General features: G+C 32.0%; 1 protein-coding gene across 32 annotated transcripts in view; it reads right to left on the reverse strand.

Annotated features, from left to right (window-relative positions):
• The window catches only part of PLEKHA5 (pleckstrin homology domain containing A5), a 188,782-nt gene that overhangs the window by 86,471 nt on the left and 78,417 nt on the right, over positions 1-23,894 (reverse strand). For all 32 annotated transcript variants that reach the window (XM_051961343.1, XM_051961348.1, XM_051961347.1 and 29 more), the window contains 3 exons: positions 19,037-19,157; positions 8,719-8,823; positions 6,442-6,514 (listed from right to left, as the gene is read on the reverse strand). In XM_051961343.1, coding sequence (XP_051817303.1) covers positions 6,442-6,514; positions 8,719-8,823; positions 19,037-19,157 — 299 coding nt within the window. The remainder of the gene's footprint in view (positions 1-6,441; positions 6,515-8,718; positions 8,824-19,036; positions 19,158-23,894) is intronic.

The raw sequence follows: 23,894 nt of genomic DNA on the forward strand, positions 1-23,894 counted from the left end.
CCTTTCCCCCCAACTTGGAGATGGCTACCACCAGAGAGATACAAATCTGCATGAGTATATACTATGCAAACATACACACATACACATACATGCCAGTGTTGTTTCCCTGGATTCAAATAGCACTGTCCTTCATAACATCTTTGTGGTCAATTTGCATATTTATAATGTAAATTTATAAGATATATTTACATGAGTACATGTAAACATATAATTTTATTTTTATTTGTAATATACTTACATATATTTATATACTCATAATGTTATAACTACACATTATAACGCTATATAATGTTCTCTTGGTTCTGCACATTTTTTTCTCTTCATTATTTCATGGAGGTCTCTCCATGCTTTTCTGAAATCAATGAGATCATCATTTCTTATAGCACAGTAACCTTCTATTTGACCATTCCTCAGTTGACAGGCAACCTCTGCAATTCCTAGTTCTTTGCCACCACAAAACACATAGATTTTATTTTCATGCTCCCTAATCATTTTGGGGAATAGACCTGATAGTGGTATTGCTGAATAAAAGAGTATAAGCAGTTTACTAACTCTTTGGGCATAATTTCAATCTCTCTTTAAAATGGCTGGATCTACCAACAATTAAAGTCCCATTCCCTCCCCAATTTTTCAGTTTCCTCTTCTATCATTTTAGCTAATTTTAATGAAATATCTCAAAGTTGTTTTAATTTGCATGTCTCACCTTTATAAGGAGTTAGAGCATTTTCATATGACTTGCACTCTTATAAATTTGGTAAAGTTCTTTATATATTTGAGATATAAGATCTTTAACTTGGGAACTGTCTATAAAAAAGCCCTCCATTTTTTGCTTTCCTTTTGGTCTTGGCTACATTTGTCTTATTAGTACAAACCATTTTTAATTTAATATAATCATTTATCCCATTTTACATCTTACAATACTCTTTTTTGTACATAAATTGTTCTCCAATCCATATATCTTATATATAACGTGCTCCATGTTCAAATTGTTTCATAATAATCTCCCTTTATATCTAAGTCATATAGTCATTTTGACCTTACCTTGGTAAATAATGCTAAATAAATGGTAAATAATGTTAAGATATTGGTTCTATACCCAATTCTTCCAATCTGCTGGAAAGCATCCCCAATTTTTTTTTTTTTTTTTACCAAATAATGAATTCTTATCCTCCAAATTTAGGTCCATACTTGTCAAATACTAGGTACTATATTTGTTTACTGTGGGAGATCACACGTCTATTTTATTCCACTGATCTATCTTTTCATTTCTTAGCTAGGATTAGATAGCTTTATTAAAGCTATCCTATTAGCTATCCTAACTACAGCCTTGTTATATAGTTTAAGATCTCATACTGTTAAGCCTCCTTCCTTTATATTTTTCCACTAGTTCCTTTGATATTTTTGACCTTTTGTTATTATTTTTATAGCTCTATAAAATAATTTTTTGGTATATGTAATTGGGTTTGAAATTGAATACATACATTAAACTTAAATAAATTGTCACTTTTGGTTATATTGGTCCAACTTATCCATAAACAATGAATATTTATCCATTTATTTAAATTTGATTTTATTATTGTACAGGGTTTTTAAAAAATATTTTTGTTCATATAGAACCCGATATATTCCCAGGTATTTTGTACTGGTTAGAGTGATTTTAAAGGGGGTTATCTCTAGCTATCTCTTCCTAAAGAATTTTGCTGCTGATATATTTTGATTAACTTTTTAGTTGAGTCTTTAGGATTTTCCAAATACATCATCATACCCTTTTACAAAAAGAGATGCTTTTATTACTTCACTTACTATTCTGATTCCTTCAATTCCTTTTTTCCCTCCTCTTATTACTATTTCTAGGATTTCCAGTACAATATTGAATAATATTGGTGAAAGTGAAATTTTTGTTTCACACCTGATCTTATTGAGAAGGCTTTTAGTTTATCACCATCACAAATAATGTTGGCTTGTAGTTTAAAAAAAACAACAACACCGAAAAACAGCTGAACACTTAAACAGACTGTTATTAACAGTCTAGATCAGGAATTGAAATGTTGGAAAACGTCTCTTTTCTCTGTCAACTAGGTACATGGAGTGTTGTGATGGTTTGGCTCATTAACCTTTTATTTGTCATCAGGAAGTGTTCAAAAGACAGGGGAGAGTAATTAACAGGAAAAGGGTATACAGCATTAAAAACAACAGGCATCACCAAAAATTTTAAAGCAAAATATTTTGTCTAACAGTGATAAGAATAAATTAGCTGGAATTTACATATGACTTTGAGATACACCTTCTTGAGTTCTTATCTAGCTTCAGATACTTCCACTTGTATTACTCTGGGTAAGTCACTTAACCTTGTTTGCCTCGGTTTCCTCAGCATAAACAACCAAAATAGCTAAGATTTTCATTATTGTTGCAGGAAATAGAATTAGACAAAATTTTTATTTTAGAGGATTAAAAATCATAGTTAAAACAATTAGAATTTGGATTAGAGAAAATTATCAAAATAATCAGCACAGAGAGCTACCAATTATAAGATTCTGTATTCTGACTCAGTGCAAACACTATGTGAGAGTAAAATAAGAAAAACTGGTTTTGGAATTCACGGGAGCTGGAATACATGGGAGCCACTTGACAGTGCTGCTGGAGTCCAATCCAGAATGGATCTCCTCTTGTGAGAGGATGATATAAGGAGAGGCAATTGCTGTTCTGTGACCTTTCTTACTAAAAGGCTGTTGCACTATCTGACCTCTCTCCTCTTCCCTCTACCTCCAATTTATCTCATTCCCAGTCCACAAAACCTGTGTCAGCAAAGGCTGTCTTGCAACTCCTTCAGATGTTATGGTTCGTAGTTGTGGAGGCTCTCGGAGAATTGATCTGTCCCTTAATAAACTGAAATGTGTCAACATCTTAACAAGAAACTGCTCTTTCAAAAATCCAAGTAATTCAGACCTAATCATGGTTTCATAAAGCTTGTGGAAAAATACAATATCTGTAATTATAACTTTATGTTAAATATATAAGATAGGAAAGCTATTTTAATATATGTAAATATAAAATCAATAACCAAAGTTTTATGATAAATACAAATTATAAGATAGAAAGATAGTACTTATGTTAACATTGTTCAGGGTCAGAATGGTATTAAGATCTAAGGAGATATTTGAATCCACAGCCAATGGATGTTCTTTCTATTGTGACATTGCCTCCATTTTGTATTACAAATGAAAGGAATTTTCATTTTTCTATTGGAAAATATTGATAGTTAACCCTTAAGTGCTTTTATGCATGTCTTGAAGTTTATATTCTGCACTTCATATTACTGATTTTATAGTTTGATTTGTAAAGTATAACTGTAAGTCATCTGAATACAACTATTTCATATTCTGTCTTCTTGTTTATAATTATGTTGTTCCACAGGATCAAGGATTTTTGACCAGTTTAACATGGCTTTAAATATTTCATCATACTAAAAAACCAAACTGAACAAAACCCAAGAGTCAGGAATATAAGATTACCACAATAGCAAAAAAGCTTGTAATTTTGTATTTATATAACAGCTTTGTTTTCAACTAAAAAAAAAGTTTGACTATTTTTTTCTTTTACATTACAGTCATTTCTAGATATTTCAGCTGCCTACTAACCCCTCTTTTACTCTATGCAGGAAAAAAAGAGTAAACCAAAACCTACCATATCTGCCAGTATATTTGGTTCAAATTAAAAACAAACAAAAATAATACAAGAAAAACACTCTCTACATTGGAGACTCATTATAAAGTATCTTTGCTAGAGAGCACAATTTTGCACATGGTGGTTTTGGACCTAATCAGGAACTGTGAGAAATACCAAAGGGTCTCTCACCATGAAGCATTTATATGAGACTGTTTTATATGAAGCGGCACGACCCCACAAAAACAGAGAGTGCCAAATGAGATTCCTGAGTCCTTTACATTAATACTCCTTTTATAAATTTGGGATTATTGAAATCAGGTTAGTAAAATGAGATTTATTAAATTGGGATATTTAGAAGCAAAGATATTTTTATTTTTCTGGCTAATGAGGGCTTGCCAGTTCAAGGGCTGCTTCTGAATGTTTGGTGTCCATCTCATTCATCTGACTCTTACCTATAGCTCTAAGAAGCCCTAGCATATGTAATGGTCACACCCCAGTTTACCACCCTGGCAGACAGATTAAATCAGGTTGAAGATAATTGACAGGCCTCAAAGCAGTCAGTAAGTTAGGGGGATGTTTATCCTAGAGACTTCCTTTGGTGGAATGGATTGATGAAAACCATCTGTTGTAAGGGCCATAAAAGTGCCTGAAGCAGACATTGTAGAGTGTCAAGATCATTCACTGCATCCTGAATTTTGTTCTGTTCCTGGACTTTGAAGATTCAAGAAAAGAGAGTGAGGTTTATGATTTCCCTTTCTTCTTTTGAGATTCATCTCGAACTTGAAACCTTTCCTAATCTCTCATAACTACTGGTGCTTTACATCCCCAAATTACAAAATTCATTTTGTATATGCTTATATACATGATACAGCTACACAGTAAAGTGGAAGGAGAGCTGAGCCAATACTCAGGAAGATCTCAACTAAATATAGTTGAGATCTTCCTGAATATAAATCTTGCCTCAGACACTTATTATCTGGATGGATCCTGGGCAAATAACTTAACCTTTCTAAGCCTCAGTTTTCTGATTTATAAAATAGGAATAATAAAAGCACCTACTTTGCGAGGTTGTTTGTTGGAAGGTCCAAATCAGATAATATTTTTAAAGTGTTTAGCACATAGGAAATCACACACACACACACACACACACATGCAACAATGATGGTGTTGGCTAATGCTGCTGAGAGAAAGCAACATGCATGATTGTTGAATGCTTATTTTCCTAGTTATGTCCCTGGTATGTAGTATGTACTTAATAAATATTTTTCAAGTTCTGGATTAAATTGGGAATGTTACATTTTATAAAGGACACTGATAAAAGGAAGAACATATCCAGGAGCCTAAATAGTATGGTGAAGGATCTAAATATGTGGCCAAAGGAAGATTGAGGAAGAAACTAGGGATTTTTGCCTGAAAAGACAGTCTTAAAGGTATCTCACATGAAAGAGACTTCTGCATGGCCCTGGGAGTTTCAAATAGGATCATAAATAGAATTTGAAAAGAGGCCAATTTAGACTTATTCAACAACTTTCAGGTGACTTTCCTTTAAGGAAAATTTAGGGCTATCCAGAAGAGTTGCCTCAGAATGTCATACATAGTTCCAGAGATTTAGAACTGACAAGCCATAATTATCCCAATCATAATTTCTATCATCTAACCCCCTTGATATACATATAACAAATTCCCCCCGACGAGGTCTTCAAGCCAAGATTTGAGCAATGAATGGATGTATGAATCAATCAATTAATTAATCAAAAAACATTTAGTAATATATGCCAGATATGATTAAGTGTTGGAATTACTATTCTAAAAAAATACTGAACCCAGGAACTATATGAACATAATACCAAAACATTTTTCACAGAAATAATCAGATCTAAACAACTGGAAAAATATCAATTGCTCATAAATAGGCTGAGTTAATATAATAAAAAAAATCAATTATACCTAAATTACTTGCTCAGTGCCATACCAATCAGACTATCAAAAATTATTTTATATAACTAGAAAAAATAATAACAAAACTCATCTGGAAGAATAAATAATCAACAATATCAAGGGAATTAATGAGAAAAAAATGCAAAGGAAGGCAGTCTAGTTGTACTTACTGGACCTAAAACTGTATTATTAAAAAATATATATAAAATATATTATAAAGACATCAAAACCATTTGGTGGAACAGTGGAATAGATTAAGTACAAAAGATACAATAGTCATTGACTATATAGTTAATCTTTTGTTTGATAAACCCAAAGACTCCAATGGTAACATTCAAAAATAGCCCTTGGATTGGCATAATTGGAATAAAAACTCACAATTTGAAAAAAGTGATGGGAAAACTGCAAAATAGTATGGTAGAAACTAGGCATAGGAATGCTGCAGAATGGATTCTTGTTCTTTTATGCTGAATAGGTTGTTCTCTGAGGTGCCATCTATGTCCAAGATTCTGTGACTTTGAACCATGCATTAACAGGAAAAAATAGCAACATGTTGCTATTAAAAATATTTTTTCTTTTTCTTACAACATTTCTTCAGAGTCAAAGATTTTCTGAGTTAAGCAAGAGAATATCTGCTCCATACTATGAATTTATGTAACAAAAATTAGAGGGGAATCTAGTTGAAGTGAAATAACTGTTCATGGTCAAACAGCTGAGACTATACATAACACAGACTCTTCTGACTCCTAATTCACTTATATTTATAAAGTAAGATTTACTAAACAATTACAGAATCACAACTAGGAAACAAGAGACTCTGGACTTCTGGATACTCACCTCTATAATAGAAGAGGCACAGGTCAGAAAGCACAAACCAGCGTTTCTTCCACAGCTTCATACCAGTGCTATCCTGCATTAAATTAACATGTTTTCAGAATAACTCTCATTTCCAACAATTTAAGATGACTTCTGATACATTTATAATAATGCCCAGAACCATAAACTTAAAGCTCAAAAACAAAGAAAATTCCATAATGAATTATACATGATCCTTAAAAAAACAAAAAAACTAAGCTGAAGTTTAATATATAGTCTTGTCATTAAAGAATCCCACAGTCAGAAGTTTTCCCAAGCCTACTGAACTCTGAAGTAACTTCTATAAAGAAAATGGTATTATTAAGCAATTTTAAATACATTCTTTTGGGCATGATTACTGGCTGGCAAGAGGATAATAAGCAACATGAGCTTTCTGGCAATCTAGAAATACTAAGTTGCTAATACACAACAGGAACAATATAACTATTTAAATCATACCTATAGATAATGGAATTTGAAATGATAGTGAATAGTATCCTGATGTGACAGATAACACAAATTCTATCAACACTTTTTTAAAAACATAATTTCTGATCAACATTTGCTCAGTTGGAAGAACAGTTTTACTGTCTGGCAACATATTTTTTGCCTGAATGAAGTTCATAAAAATGTATCAACCTTACACAAAATGATGCATTTCCTTCTTAAAAAAAAAAAAAAAAAGTCACAAAACCTACATATTGTAAACGGCAAAACCAAAGAGAAAGAATATACACTGACCCTTGAGAGAACTTATCCTTCAAAAAGAAACAACAAATTTTAAATGCATTTAAGAATATAACCATTAAATAATTTCTTTGTTACTATAACCATTAAAAAACAATTCTGAAATTAAAGCAATTAATTGGATATTTGGAACTATCTTGACAAAATTGTCAAGTCACCTAATAAATAGGCTCTGAATGGTCATTTAGCACATTTACCACAGTTTTTACAGAAAATCACTTGTACTATCAAATAAAGGGCATACATGATAAACATATACATATAATAAGATCTTACTCATAAGATTAAACTCAGCAATCTTATGCAGGGCTGAAAACCAACAATGAACCTTAAAAACTGACCAGTTTGAAAAAAAAAGCTTCTATGTGTTAACATTCATATACTTTAATTAGAGAAAACTCACTCAGACCTTTTTATTTAAACACAATTATGACAATTGATTATTTAATTTTCTAGTGAAAGAGAAGAATGGCAAATGTGTTTGTCTAAAAAGTGTGTGTGTGTGTGTGTGTGTGTGTGTGTGTGTGTGTGTGTATTCAGGGGCTGTTATTTCACTGGTAATCCTGACGGGGGCAGGAAGGGGAGGGGCGTAACAATGAAAGTGAGCACCTTTTCTGAAATTCTAAAGTATAGAAGTGGTTACCAAAAGAATTCATTTATATTGTAATATGTATCAGAAATAGAATTTGAACAACCTGACTTCAAGGTCAGCTTTCCATTTCACTCTTTCTCCATTTGTGCTGATAAAGAAAATATACTTCAATATTCAATATTCAAATATATTCAATATACTTCAATATACCATAAGATCACCACTGTACCATTATTTCCTAATTATAATATTCATCCTATGTAGTTAACTCCATTTAAGAAGGCAGTAAAACAAATGCTGAACCAAAACAATACATTTTGTAAAAAAAATTTTTTTTAACAATATTAAAAAATACTTTTGCGTACCTAAGATTAATTTCTGTCTACTCTCCATTTGTACAAGGAATTAACTGGTCGTTGTCCTTTGTCCTCAAAGAGGACCAAAATGACATCTCTAAATGTTGGAGTTGGGCACAAACATGAAGAGGAAGTACCTACACAAGATGACTGATCTTAAGTATTTTGACAATCAATTTGTCAAACCTGAAGTGAAATTGTATATAGGCACAAGTACACATATATGCTTAGATATTTACAGAAGAGAATAGGACCTCAGGCACATTTTTCTTGAGGTATAAGAATTTCTGATTAAATTTATATCCTAACTAGGTAATTCTGATACATTTATCCTTACATCTTCCAAAACAAATTAATTTTCATCTTTTATTCTCTTCCATAAAAAACCCTCAAAGAAGAATCTATTTTAAAACGATGAAAATTCTGTTATAATTTTCATTGTTTCCCTAATAGACTTGACAATCAGAAATCAAGAAAAGATAACCTCTGCAAACTTCAAATTTCATTTTTACACCCATAAGATTGAATGTTTCACCTAATATTGCATAAAAAATTAAAAGGTACCTGTTTGTAAAGCCAACCTCGTCTGACAACAGGTGCATTGGGATTCCTTTTAATTGAGTTTGATCTCTTTCCAAAATTATGAACTTTTTTTGAAGACCGTGAAGACTAAATGGAATGAAAAGTTAGAAAATGAAATGGATATAGATGTGATCAAAACATTACTCTATGATTATGAGAAATTTTCATTTATTTTCTAGCTTAATGTTTAGTGCTTAACACATTGTTTCACATGTGGCAAACATCCTAAATGTTCAATGAATTTAAATAGATAAAAGTACTAGAGAAAATATTTTACAAAATATTTTTTAAATCTTGGAAAAATGACACGTGAATAAAAGTTCTTACTGACTGAAAGACAGAGTAGTAAAATAAAGAATATGGGATATGTACTATTAAGAAAATTTGAACCAGAACTTTGGCTCAGCTAAGTTATCACTGATGTGATTAGGGCAAAATAGTTAACCTTTCTGGGATTCAAATTCCTCATCTGTAATATTCAAGGTCTCTTTCAACTCTAAATCTATGATTTCATGGCAGTGGATTTTCATGATACTTATAATATGGAAAAATTTTAATCTCTTCCTCATTTTAAAGAATTACAATGAAGATTCGGTTGTATACCAAACATTTTTCTCAAGTATGAAAAAACTTTTAAAAAAGTAATTAAAATTTTGACAATTCAGGTAACTTGCTAAATCCCTCTAAGTTGCTGAGTGAAATGAGCAGGATCAGAAGATAATTGTTTACTTCAACAACAATACTATATGATGATCAATTCTGATGGACGTGGCCCACTTCAATACTGCGATGAACCAAATTAGTTCCAATAGAGCAGTAATGAACTGAACCAGCTATACCCAGGGAAAGAACTCTGGGAGATGACTGTGAACCACTACAAAGAATTTCTAATCCCTCTATTTTTGTCCGCCTGCATTTTTGATTTCCTTCACAGGCTAATTGTACGCTATTTCAAAGCCCCACTCTTTTTATACAGCAAAATAACTGTTTGGACATGTATACATATATTGTATTTAACTTATACTTTAACATATTTAACATGTATTGGTCAACCTGCCGTCTGGGGAAAGGGGTGAGAGGAAGGAGGGAAAAAGTTGAAACAAAAGGATTTGCAACTGTCAATGCTGAAAAATTACCTATGCATATATTTGTAAATAAAAAGCTATAATAAAAAAAATCCCTCTAAGTTAAATCAACCTATACTTTAATTATAAGGACTTTCAAAAGTGGAGTACAGGGGAGAATGGTAAAAAAATTTAAAACAACATACAAACAAAATAAATTCAAGGTCTGAATACTACAAAAAGATGTGAAAACTACACATTTAGATATACATACGTGTGTGTGTGTGTGTGTGTGTGTGTGATGAATAATTTAAGAAAAGATTTTAAGATCTTATGTATGGTGAGCAACAAATATCACCAAAAATAAAACTGAGTATGTTTTGAAAGACAAGAAATGACTAGTTACTTTAATAAGTAATCATTTCTGAATTAACCATCTGGGTATAATTATACCAATTAACTTTTCACAACAAAGATCAAAATCATTGCTAACAAATTAGAATAAAGAATAAAAAATATAAAGAAAGGGCATAAAATTAAAAGAACTTCAACAGGATCTATTTACACAAGCTATCGAGATGGGAAAAAAAGGGATATTGTAAAAGAGATCACCATTTCCTAAGGTGTTTCAGTCACCTCAAAGAGGACAATGAGGGAGGCAAGAAACCTGTATAATCAGCAAAAATTTGCTCTATTTGATAAGTGGAAAGAGAAGATTGCCAAGGATCATACTAGTGAGGAACAGAACTTGTTATCAGGAGGAAAACATTGAGAGATTATCAATAATACCTCATAAAAGAGTAAAAAAAAAAAAAAAAAGAAAGTGGAGGGAAAAAAATGAAGTATAAAGATTGATGAGCCAAATCATTCTTAATGCATTTAAGAAATTGGAAGACAAGAGATAAAGGAGGGAAACAATCTGTCAAGATTTTTATAGCATCCCTCCCCCCAATCAAAGACTGTGAAATCACATTTGGCCCTTAACATTACAGTTCTTGTTGAGAAAACACCATAGAATTATAGATATTTTAGTGGAAAGAATATTAGATGTCATATAGTCCATTTACAGTTGTGAACAATGAGACCCTAAAAGACTAAGGAACATATCTGTCACACCTGTAAAGTGATAAAAACAATACCTTAATTGAGATACGCTGATTCTAAAATCTAACTCTTTCCAGTTTGATTAGGCTGAGCATTAACCAAGCAAGTCTTTTCAGATTGTTGAAAATTCTCAGCAATTCTGGGAAGGTAAAGAAAGTGAATAATTTTGGAGGAAAAAAAAAGTCTCATCATTATTATCAGAGAAAGCTGAGACAATGTGAATAATTATCAGAGTGTGTTTGTATTTTCCTATATCTATAAACTTAATAAGAAAAATTTCTTCATCATTATATGCCACTTTTAATGAAGGAAGGATATGGCTTTTCTATACTAGATCACAGCTTTTTATGGGGGGGATGGGAGAGGATGATAATTGGAGTTACGTAATTTGCCCAGGGTTACAGTTAGTATTAAGTGTCTGAGGTCACATTTGAACTTGGGTACTCCTGACTGCAGGGCCAGTGCTCTATGCCAACTAGCTGCCCCCAGACCACAGCTTTAAATTTACACTTGACTGAAAAGTAGAAAGAATAAATGATTGCATTATAATTATTGTTTGTTGACTATGAAAAAACAAAACAAACCATATTTGACTGGGTAGAGTAAAATGATGTTCTCCTTCTACTAAGAATCCATATTTACTATATATAACATATATAATTTAAAATTAATTATATTAATTAATAATGAATATTAAGAATTTTCAAGATCTTTGAAAGACCTAATATATTAAACTTTATAACTTCTTTTTAAAAATATCAACAAGGACATATGTTCCTTAAATTTGCCAATAAAGAATTACGATGGGGAAAGAATTCTTAATGAACAGTGAGAACTCTGAGATTTTTCTAACTGTGGACAGCACAAACTTTCATAGGATTACCTAAATGAGAGCCTCAAATACTCAAAACAGATCACCTTAACTTTCCACGTAGAAGAGGAAACTGAGGCAAACAGGGTAAAGTGACTTGTAAAGTCACACAGCTAATAAAGGCCACATATGAACTCAGAAAGACGAGTCTTCCTGACACAGGCTCAGCCCTCTATTCACAGAGCCCCCTCAAGTGTTAAAGTGGATGGGGAGACTGTGGGTATATGCGTTGAATGAAAATGCCTGGGTTTGAATTCTGGATTCTGGCACTGAAGGGTTATGTGAATCCTCTTGAATAATTTAATTTCTCTTAAACTCATCCTCATCCCTCAAAGGGCTTTTCTATAAATTTTACAAGCATTTTCTAGGCACCTGCTCCATTATAGAACTATACAAGATTTTGCTGAATGGTGGAAGCAGAGGACAGTATGGAACTGACAATAAGAAACAAGAAGTTTGTAGCTCCTCTTAAAGAATGGAGTGGCTCTAGATTTTATAAGTGGATTAAAAAAAAATAAATGGGATTGCATTTGGCTAATTGAACAGAATGTAATTTCAAGTTTCACATCCCCATGGGGAAAATATTAAATTCAATTTGTTTCTATTTCAATGAACCCCTCCCACACACACTCCAACATCAGTGTCACCTCCTCTGATAATCAAGAAGAAAAGAAAACCCAGTTAAGCAATAAAAACAAGCTTAAGAATATACTTAAATATTATAATGCAGCATTCTATGTTCAGTCATCCATCTTTGTAAAGAAGAGTGAGACTGTTTTAAAAAACAAAACAACAAACAAACAAACAAATAAAAACCTCACCAACATTGTGCCAGTGATTTTACATGGCTACTAAGAATAGGATACCACATCCTCCAAAGAATTAAAGTTTTAGATCAATCAAAGGATAATGGAAAAACATATGTTGTACTTGAATAGATTGAAGTATATTTCTATGAAAAAAATGGATATGAAAAGCAGTACAATGAATGTTATCAGAAAAATGGGCCCTGATAAGGAGATGAGTTGGTCATGAAGCAAGAATAAATAATCACTGATGAAAAGTCCATATGCTACTGACGTAATGCAATTTTTAAGAAAACAACAGAAATTTCCCGACTGCCTGGGAAAGATTTATGATAGGATAGAAGGCAACCAACTGAATCATGCCTTCTCATCCTGTGGAACTCAGCTAAACCACTGGAGGGAGCACCTTTATCATGTCATAGATCTTTTAAAGTACTGAAGTAATGGCAGAATCAGGTTATATTTTAATGACAAAATATTTTTCTACTTGCTGTTAAAACAATTGAGAATTTAAAGAAGAAATAAACAGAACCAAACAAAGCTGCAAGGAAAAATGAATGATTATGCTTTTGGTTCTTTATCAATGAAAATATTTTTCAAGCAAGAAACCTATAAAAATTCAGACTCAGCATAATTAATGTTACATTTAGAAATTTTTGTTTTTTAATAACTTGTTTCATAGGATTGATATAGGAACCACATGCTATTTGTTGTGTTGTTTTTTTTTTTTAAATAACTTTTTATTGATAGAACCCATGCCAGGGTAATTTTTTACAACATTATCCCTTGCACTCACTTCTGTTCCGATTTTCCCCCTCCTTCTCCCTCCATCCCCTCCCCCAGATGGCAAACAGTCCTTTACATGTTAAATAGGTTACAGTATATCCTAGATACAATATATGTGTGCAGAACTGAACAGTTCTCTTGTTGCACAGAGAGAATTGGATTCAGAGGGTAGAAATAACCCGGGAAGAAAAACAAAAATGCAAGCAGTTTATATTAATTTCTCAGTGTTCTTTCTTTGGGTGTAGCTGCTTCTGTCCATCCTTGATCAATTGAAACTGAATTAGCTCTCTTTATCAAAGAGATCCACTTCCATCAGAATACATCCTCAAACAGTATCGTTGTTGAGGTACACACATTTAGAAAATGTGAAGACCTTATAACACAATCAAAAGAGGACAGAAGAGATCTTCTTTAAAGTCTACTAGTCTTTCTCAACCTTTATTAGAAAGGTTAACTTTAACCAATCCATATGTATAGTATTTATTAATGCTTTAAAAAAAAAAAACTAAGTAAATCAGTGCATGCAATGTTCACTTCTTTTTGTTTTTCCCCCCATTCTCCATTGGTCTTTCCCTTTTGTTCTGATTTTTCTCTCCCAACATGATTTATAAAGTAATGTGTATTAAAAATAAAATTAAAAAAACCTAATTAAGAATAGATTATAACCTTATTTATAATATTAAACTTTAACACTTATTTACATAAACTTTTAATATGTTAGCAAAGCTATTTCTTCATTAAGACAATCTTAGTTTCCACTATGCTTCATTAACATTTTCTTAAAATACCAATTTCCTTAATAAGAATGATCAATTGTGGGAAATAATTAAGGTATGTTATGCAGTGGAAATAGAAACTATTTTTGTATAATTTTTAAAATGCTTTGGAGTAATTATTAACAAGATGTAAAGTTCTTTCCTATATAACTCTCATCATTTCTATAGCATCTTCTCTGTGCCTAATCCAGTTCCTATGGGAGTTTTTTATTCTATTTTTAAGACCCACAAATGCTCAAGAAAAGTCTGAAATTTCCATATTCTTGAGTTCTCCTATTACTTCACTTCAAAAACCAACCAATAATTTTATGAGTCATTTAATGAAAATTGATTTTGTGTAAACTTTTTAAAGGTTGGAAGGAATATTGCTAAATAGTTCATTTTATTTAAAACAACACATATTTTAACTCAAGTTCTAAATCCCAGTCACTTCTTTCATGAATTCCTTTCCTGCTCACTAACCTCCCAAAACACTAACTTACTCACTCATCTCTTTCTCTCTCTCTGCGAGAAGAATCACCATTCATACAATGGAGTAATGAGGGGCAAAGATATGACAAGGACTCAATTCAGTAAGTAATATGTTATCGCCTTACTAAAAACAATAAAGTTTTCAAAACTGAAATGGGAATGCTATCTGCTAAAAACTTCCCATTTCAAGATTATTTTCTTTCTCTTCCCCTTCCTTCTTCAAGTTCTGCTTTAGCTTCTAGACCACCAATTTAATTTTTTTATTTGAAAACTGTCACTGTCGTATTTTCCATTTTCTCCTGACATTGATACTGAAATGCAGCAAGTTTATTAACACCCATGATTTTATTCAGCATTTTAACTAAAGTCAGCATTTACTTTAAATCATTGCTCTTTCTTTGTTATTTTTTAACTTCAACACAGCTGCACCATTATTATTCTAGATGCATGTGACTTTTTGTCCTTTGTAATTATGACTAGGGCTACTCTGATATAGCTGGAAACAAGAATTTTCACCCCAGTCAATGTACAGTGAACATCAAAGTAATGTTTCCCTTTAAACTGAATATAAGCTTTGTTTGAAATCACAGTGGGATAATCAACTGCTTATAAGCAATAGTTTACACATACAACATTTTTGATCAATAAGTTTTAAGTTCATTATCAGAGAGCATTAGAAATTGTGTCTGTAAATTACTATTGATCAAAGAAATGCAAATTAAGACAGCTTTGAGATACCACTACACATCTGTCAGATTGGCTAAGATGACAGGAAAAGATAATGATGAATGTTGGAGGGGATGCGAGGAAAAGTGGGACGCTGATGCATTGTTGGTGGAGTTATGAACTGGCCCAACTATTCTGAAGAGCAATATGGAAGTATGCTTAAAGGGCTACCAAACCATGCATACCTTTTGATCCAGCAATGTTTCTACTAGGCTTGTATCCCAAAAAGATCATAAAAAAAGGGAAAAGGACCCACATATGCAAAAAATATAGCAGCCCTTGGAAATAGTGGCTGTCCAATAGTTGAGGAATGGCTTAATAAGCTATGGCATATGGATATTATGGAATAATATTGTTCTATAAGAAACATCCAGCAGGATGACTACAGAGAGGCCTGGAGAGATTTGCATGAACTGATGCTAAGTAAAGTGAACAGAATGATGAGATCACCGTACACAACAGCAAGATTACATGATGATCAATTGCGATGGACTTGGCTTTTTTCAACAATGAGATGATTCAGGCCAGTTCCAATAGACTTGTGATGGAGAGAGCCATCTACATCCAGAAAGAAGCCTGAGGAAACTACATGTTTTCACAACATAGTATTTTCACCTTTCTTCTTGTTTTTTGCTTTTTGTTTTCTTTCTCATCTTTTTCCTTTTTGATATGACTTTTCCTGTACAGCATGATAATTATGGAAATATAATTGTACACATTTAACATACTGGATTACTTGCCACCGAGGGGAGAAGGTGGGGGGAAGGGAAAGAGAAAATATTTGGAACACAAGATTTTACAAGGGTGAGTGTTGAAAATAAAAAAGCTAAAAAAGAAAGAAAGAAAAGATCACTTAACTTAAAAAAAAGAAATTGTGTCTGACACACTGATCTTGTCTATCTTTTCAGGAAAAAATATTACCAATTAGGTTAAAGATGTTGTGGGTTCTATTCAACTAACAAAACTCAGTCATTAGCTAAAATTTTCAAATATGTCCAATGGCTAACACTGATTATATAATTAATGTGGTATATAAGTGACCTTCCTGTGAAAACATTGGTTTTGGATCTATAATCTGACAAATTTTTAATATATTACTTGGTTATAAGATTCTGAGGGGATTGTTTCTTCTGTTGATACTGTCCCCAAACAGACCAAAAAAAAAAAAAAAAAAAAAAACCAGAAAAAATATATCAAGATTTCTCTCTTCCCCACCAAGAACAAAGATGAATATCAAGTGCTAAATAAGGGAATATAAATGGCAACACGTTCCCCAACAATGGGAAGAATAGTTGGAATAAATCAAGTATATATAGGAAAGGTCTATGTTGGGAGGGGAAGTGATAAATACTTATTTTTAAAAGGAAATTGAGAAAAAAACAACTATAAATTCATGCCTACTTTTCCAACTTTGCAAAAAATTTCATGACAATAATCTATAAATGTATTAAAGACATCACCGAAAAAGACATGAGAAAGGTACAAAAATGTTTTTGCAAATACTCTTCTACAGAAGATATTATGGCATTGTACACAGAAAACTGGGCTTGCATCAAGAAGACAGATACAAATTCTACTTTCTGACAATTATAGGCTATGAAACCGGGCAATTATCAACTAATATATCAATAAATTGCTTTTATCTACTTTGGTGAAATGAGTTCTCTATGAAAATGATAGATCTTTTGTATATCCACTTATTCTCAAGAATACAACTGATTGAATTTATGAGGATGCCAGCTGCTACTTTGCTTACTTAGCATATATCAAAGAACATTTGATTCAGTACAGCAAAATGTTCCTTTGCAAGCTCTTCTATGCATCCATCTCAATAGCAAAATAATCTTCCTGGATGATGTAATAACAGAGATAACTTTGATTATCCTCTGCTTATTGAAATAATTCAAGGGGAAAAAAAGAGATGTATTTTACCAAAGGTGTTTGTTTCTTATAGCTTTTTCCAGAAGAGAGATGTTAAACTTCAGGCCCCAACCAAATTAATTTGTAACTGGAAAATAGTTAACAAATTAATAAAATAATGCAAAATAAATAATGTAAATTTTTGGTTTTCTAAGCCAACATGCAGCCCACAGAAATCTCCTTCTACTTGAGTTTGACACTGCTCTAGAGGACTGAGATGAATGCATCAAGTTTTCCAACTTTGTAATCTCCTAAATGAAATCCATAATTACTCAATAAAAAACCTAAAACAATAGTGGAAGGAAAATGTCTCTTGTCCATATTGTGATATATAGCTGTATAATCAGTTTATAGAGTTGATCCATTAGTAAATACAACTTCAAGAGATATTTTGGGAACACAATGAATTGGCCCCAGAACCAAACTAGAAGAGGAGAGTGAGTTGGATTGTATTTAAGAAAATATATAGTGCTTTCAGTGGTCTAAAACATCTTCCTGGAAAAAGGAACTCATGCTTTTAAAATCAATGCTCTTCTCTTTGCTGCTGTATGGATTCCATTCTTGGAATTCCATAGTCTCTGAAGAATTATGACTGAAGGTCATTCAAAGGGCAATAGAGGCACAGCAGATGGGTGTGGGTCATCTGCAATGATGACCAACAAAGAACTGGTTAGGAGAAGCCAAATAAAGGACATCATGGAGAAATCCATGCTCAGAAAAGGTCATTTAGTGAGACTCAGGTGTAAGATGCTTCACAGCTCCTTAGCTGCAAACCAAACAATCTCAAGATAATTACAGGACAACTTCTAGCACACTGGGTAGATCCTTTAAAAAATTATGGGAAGATATGGACCAGTCACACAAGATAAGAAAATTAGACAGTGGACATTACATGCAGAGAAGGGAGTGCCCATAAGTGGGATTAAAGATACACTGAAGCACCATTAAAACAAAAAAAAAAAATTTTTTTTTATCATTAAAAACATGATACAATTCTTATCTTTGATGGGTAGTATATCCACACAATTAATGCTGTTTTCTATATGTAAGTATTTGGCAAGCAGAAGAGACCTTAGTAGTTATTTGGTCAAAACCCTTATTTGACAGTTGTAGAAAGAGAATTTAAATGATTGTCACAAGGTTACATTGCTAGTTTGTGGCAAAACTGGGATTAAAGACCACATTTTTTGACTTTTACTTCAATATTCTTTCCATTAGACCATGCTGAAAATGATGAATTAAATAAATTTCTGCTAGTGATCATCATAAAAGAATTACAAAAGACAGCACTTTTACGTATTCATTTAACTAAACCACAATGATGTCAGAAAAAAATTACACTAATCTTAAAAAAGTATAGAAATACTCATCTCTTATTCAGCAATAAGAATTCTGTGATACAGATTATAGGTTTGTCAAAGAAAAAGCTACAGAAATATGGTTAGTCTCTAATTTATCTCTTCTAAAAATCTGGAACTAAATCATTTCTTTATAGTAAACACAAATTAATTCCTGGCTTCTAAAAGAAATTGTAACAGCAAAACTTTAAACATATTCATTTATATACAAATTTACATTAAAATTTCATACTACCAGGACATTATAAATATTCAAATCGCACTATATTTTAGTTTCTTGTTGTCTTCAAGTGTTCATAAGAACTATTTAATTGTGAATTCTAATTATTCTTAATATGGTATTTCTAGTTACATAAAAATATGCTGTGAAACAACAATGAGCTTTGCTAACCAATAATTAACAGAAAGTATAACTTACTCTGCCCACAGGGCTCACTGGATGCACTGCATAATCTGAAGTCAAATTATAGTTAGCAGCTTCATTTATCATGCTTATGGGTCGTTCCTTCTTTTCTTCAGAGGTCATAGCTGTAGCAGTCCTGAAAATACAATATGCCAAAGTACTAGAACTTGCTGTGTATGGAGATAACTTGTTAATGAAAGTTTCCTAGTTGTGGCAATGTAGCCTGCTTTTTTCAAAGTTTTGAGGCATTGGCTATTGTGCTCCTAAGATTTAATCATTCGCATCTAGCTTAATGGAATTTTTACTTAAATGACCATAATGACACATTCTATGAACTGATTTAATTCTTGATTTGAGTATTGTGCACCATCCACCCCCAAGAGCATTTGCAAATTGAGGTTTGGCAGTACCACTTTTCTCAGTAAGTAGGCCATGTGAGATATTTAAGACTCAAAAATAATTATTAGATACATTTTAAATTAATGAAAGCTGAAATAGAACTTGTCTGAAAAATATCACTATTGTCAGTACACAAGATGGCCTTCTCCTATGAAGTATCTTATTAAGCAACATAGTCTCCTTTTCCTTCTCTCTGTTCTCTTTTTTTCTTCTTGCCACTTCTCCTTTTCTATAATGTGCTTCTTATTTCCCATGCTGTGAAGCAGAAAAGTCTTCTATACAACATTTTTCCTTTTTGGTGATGTAACAAAAGATTACTTATCCTAGGCATGCTTTGTCTGGTAGTTCAAAACAGCATGACCACCCTACCACCATCCCTATACAATTCCCTTAATGCAGATGCATTTCTCAATCTGAATGCTTCTAGAGCAGAGGATCTGGGTTAATTGTAGTGAATAGAGCATAAAGAATACAGAGAACATGCATTAAGAAGTAAAAATCTTACAAACAATAACAATCATGTTTTAGATTGAAATTACCCTGTAAGGCTCCACACAAAATAAATGTATAATATACTGAAACATACATGTCGCTTTGGAAATTATTTTACACATTTAAAAGTGATACTAGGAAAAGTCTTAATATCAAAGATCAAATTTAAATTTTATCATGACATTCACTCACCTGGAAAAGTTGAAAAGCAAGAAATGAAGGGAAAAGTCCCCTATACCATCAAAATACTTGTCTCAATTTCTATGAACAAAAGTTTGTTGTTAACTTTATTCAAAGGAAAAAGTCCCTCAGAAACTCATTCAGAAAGTGTTTACTCTGATTATAGACACAGTTGTGACAAGCTTAGCTATTTGGTTTGCCAGCCCACAGTAGATTAGGAATGGTAAATTAGAAGTGTGCGGGAGCTACTATTAATAACAGGCACAATGGCCTCAGAGATCAAATGAGCTGCTTCCCCGTATATTAAAAGATTGATCGATGAAACTACTGTCAGTGATTCCTGAAAGATCATAGAGAATGAGCTGTTATAGGATCAGGGATGGAAACAAGTTCATATTTTTAAAAAGAAAGAAAGAGTCTGTAAATTAGAAGCGTATGAACTTGATTTTGACTGCTGGTGAAATGATAGACTATTATTTTTGAAAAGTTACTGAATATGTAATATCTAGAAAAAGATCATTAAAAGTCAGCACAGTTTTGGTAAAAATAGGTCATGCCAGCCTATTAAATTTCTTTGTTGCAAGGATTACTAAGCTGAAAGAAGGAGGATGTAGTCATTATGATTTACCTAAATTTTAGCCACACATGCTAAAGACTTTCCTACCATTCTTGTGGAAAAGATGGGAAGCAATGGGCTAATCAAAAACATAATTAGAGAGATTTTAAACAAGTTGATTCACAGGATCCAAAGAACGGTCATTAATACTTTGATGACAACTTGGAAAGATGCTCCAGAAATTTTGTGCTTGATCTTATGCTGTTCAACATTTTCATCTATGATTTAAATAAAGGCTGAGATCATACATTTTCACATTTTGAGATTTGAGGTTTCTTGTACAGCATGATAAGTGTAGAAATATGTTTAGAAGAATAGCACATGTTGAACCTACATTGAATCTATATATTATTGCTGTCTAAGGGAAGAAGGTGGGGAGAGGGAAGGTTTTGCAAAGATGAATGTTGAAAACTATATTTGCATATATTTTGAAAAATACATACATAAAAAAGGGACAAATGTCAGAGACTAGGTCAATGAAAGACTCAATGTACTTTGCTTTGGTCAGATTATATTTGGAGTATTGTGTTAAGATCTCATTTTAGTGCCACATTTTAGTAAGGACACCGATAAATTAAACATTAAAAGGATAATAAAAATATCAGCTTCATTCTATATGAAAATGAAACTGGGATGGTTTATCTGAAAAGACAAAAACTTGGAGAAAGAGAAGCTATGATAGCTATATCCAAATATTTGAGGGGTTATCCCCTAAAAGATGGGGCAAACTTGTTCCATTTTATCCCCCAGAGGGCACAAATGGAAGCATAGGTAAAATCTGAGGAGATGCAAATTTAGACTTGATGTAAAGAGAAAGTTATGGATTATCTAGGTCCCATTATTTTAAGTTTTTAAAAGACATTGTGAGACTATACATCATATAGCCCATGAAGATATCATATTCCATCAAGTATTGATCACAGATATTTAAAAAGCCGACCAATGAAACATAAACAAATATAAATTCTTTAAAATTCATTCTATAGGATAACAAGGGGTTATCCATTTTAGGAAAACAAGTTTTATTAAAATGGTTTAAAAAAATTGGTCTAAATAAATATTTAGAGTCAGGAAGGATTTGAACCATCATCCAGTCCAATATCTTATTTTATATATCTAGGAAATAAAGTCCTAGGAACTTAAGGAACTTGCCAAAGATTACTCAACTAGTAACTGACAGAACTAGGAAGTAAACAGTTACTCTATTAACTCCTATTCTTTCCATTACATCAAGCTGAAGAGTAAGTTTCAGGTATACAGAAAACTTATTTGTATGAACCAGTTTCATTCCTTTAAAAAAACAAAACAAACAAAAAACTCTGAACAAAAGCATTTTATATATTTCCTGGGTCATATAACTGGTACAAATTCATACTTAATCTTCATTCCAATATTTTAGATTTTTTTAAAAGGAGCTTGATGTAATTTTAACAAAATTTCACATTGGTCAGTTATAGATCTCAAAATAACAACAAATATTAAATTAAGCAACCATTCCATACTAGTACTGCTTTAATTAAGATATAATGCTGAGAAGCAGCTGCTCAGATTTGAAATGGTATCAACCTCCTAAAAGGACAATAATTTCTTTTTAATAAGTGTGTAATGGGCAAGAGTCCTTTGTAAGTAATTAATAAAGCAACTACACTGTGAATCAAAGGAAGAATTATGTATTGGGAATAAAGGAAAAATTAGAGAAAAAGATAAAAGATAAGAAAATGAATGTATACAATAGAATCAATTGAAGGGCTCAAGGTATGAAATAAAGAGTAGAAAGGCAACCCAGTTCACTTTTTACTTATATATTATAATACACATATACTTTTATAGTAATATAGATTACAATATATACTTATATATTAAAAGTAAACTTTTTAAAAACCATGCTTTATGGAACTAAATAGATTTGTTTAATATTCCATTCATATATTACAGAACCCTAAAGTTGTAAATGATAACAGTAGCCACTTGGTCCAACCCTAAAGAAGATTCTACCCTACAACACATCTGAAAAAGTATCCTGCATTTCTTTAAAGACTTCCAGTGAAGTATTTTTTTTTTCCTTTCTTGTGTTTTCTCCTCTTTTCCCTAATTTTTCTTGCACATTAAAGTTTTGGCAATATGTTTAAAAGGATTGCACATATTTAACCTATATCAGATTGTCTGGTGTTTTGGGGAGGAGGGAGGAGATAAAGGAAGGAGGAAGAAAAATTTAAAAAACAAAATCTTACAAAAATGAATGTTGAAAACTATCTATACATGTATTTGGAAAAAGACTTCCAGTTAAGAGGAAACTTTTGTTTCTCAAGGCAGATCTCCTTTTTCACCTATCCATAGCTCTTAATTGTAAGAAAATTACATTAGATATATATTTCTCTTTTTCTTCTACATGCCATTTCTAATTTTTCCTCCAGGGCCCAAACAGAACAGAATCCCAATCCTTCTTCCTTGTGATCTGCCTTAGTATATACTTAATAGATAAAATGCTCACCTTCAAATCTAAGTCTTCAATTCCCCAAGCTAACTGGTGGCAGCTTTTTCAAATAATTTTTCATAGAGGATCATTACAAAGTATTTTTCTATTCTAAGTGTTCTCCTCTCATGACTCTTCATCTTACCAATGTTTTTTCCTAAAATGTAGAACTTGAAATTGAATAAGAGAGGGCACAAAGAGGATCCTCCCCAGTGCTAGACATTATGCTTCACTTAATTCAGCTTTAGATCACTTATTTCCTTCAGTTTCTGTAACTGAAATTAGTTTTCTAAATTCAGTGAAAATTCAGTATCTATTAAATTGTATCTCATTAGATGTGTCCTAATTCTATGACCAGTCAAGATTTTTGTAGATCCTGACTCATCAAAAAAAAAAAAAAAAAAAAAAAAAGTTTGCACATTGATATATACAAATCATTCATGAAAAGATTTCTAAATGCACAGGGCTAATAACTCACTGAGTTGCCTCTGAAAGAACTTCTAAGCTTACACCAATTAATACTCAAGAGTATTGAAATTAATCTAACCGAATTATCAATTAACCTACAGCTCTGTATCTTTTCTACAAATGGTATCCACTGATGTTATGCTCCAACCCACTTTGATTTCTGGGAACATTCACATAAATATATCTTTCAAATATGCAAAAATTACCCTATCACATTTCTTTTGAATAAACTATACCATTCCAGT

Source organism: Antechinus flavipes, chromosome 5 (genome assembly GCF_016432865.1).
Source record: "Antechinus flavipes isolate AdamAnt ecotype Samford, QLD, Australia chromosome 5, AdamAnt_v2, whole genome shotgun sequence".
In the NCBI taxonomy this organism is placed as follows: domain Eukaryota; kingdom Metazoa; phylum Chordata; class Mammalia; order Dasyuromorphia; family Dasyuridae; genus Antechinus; species Antechinus flavipes.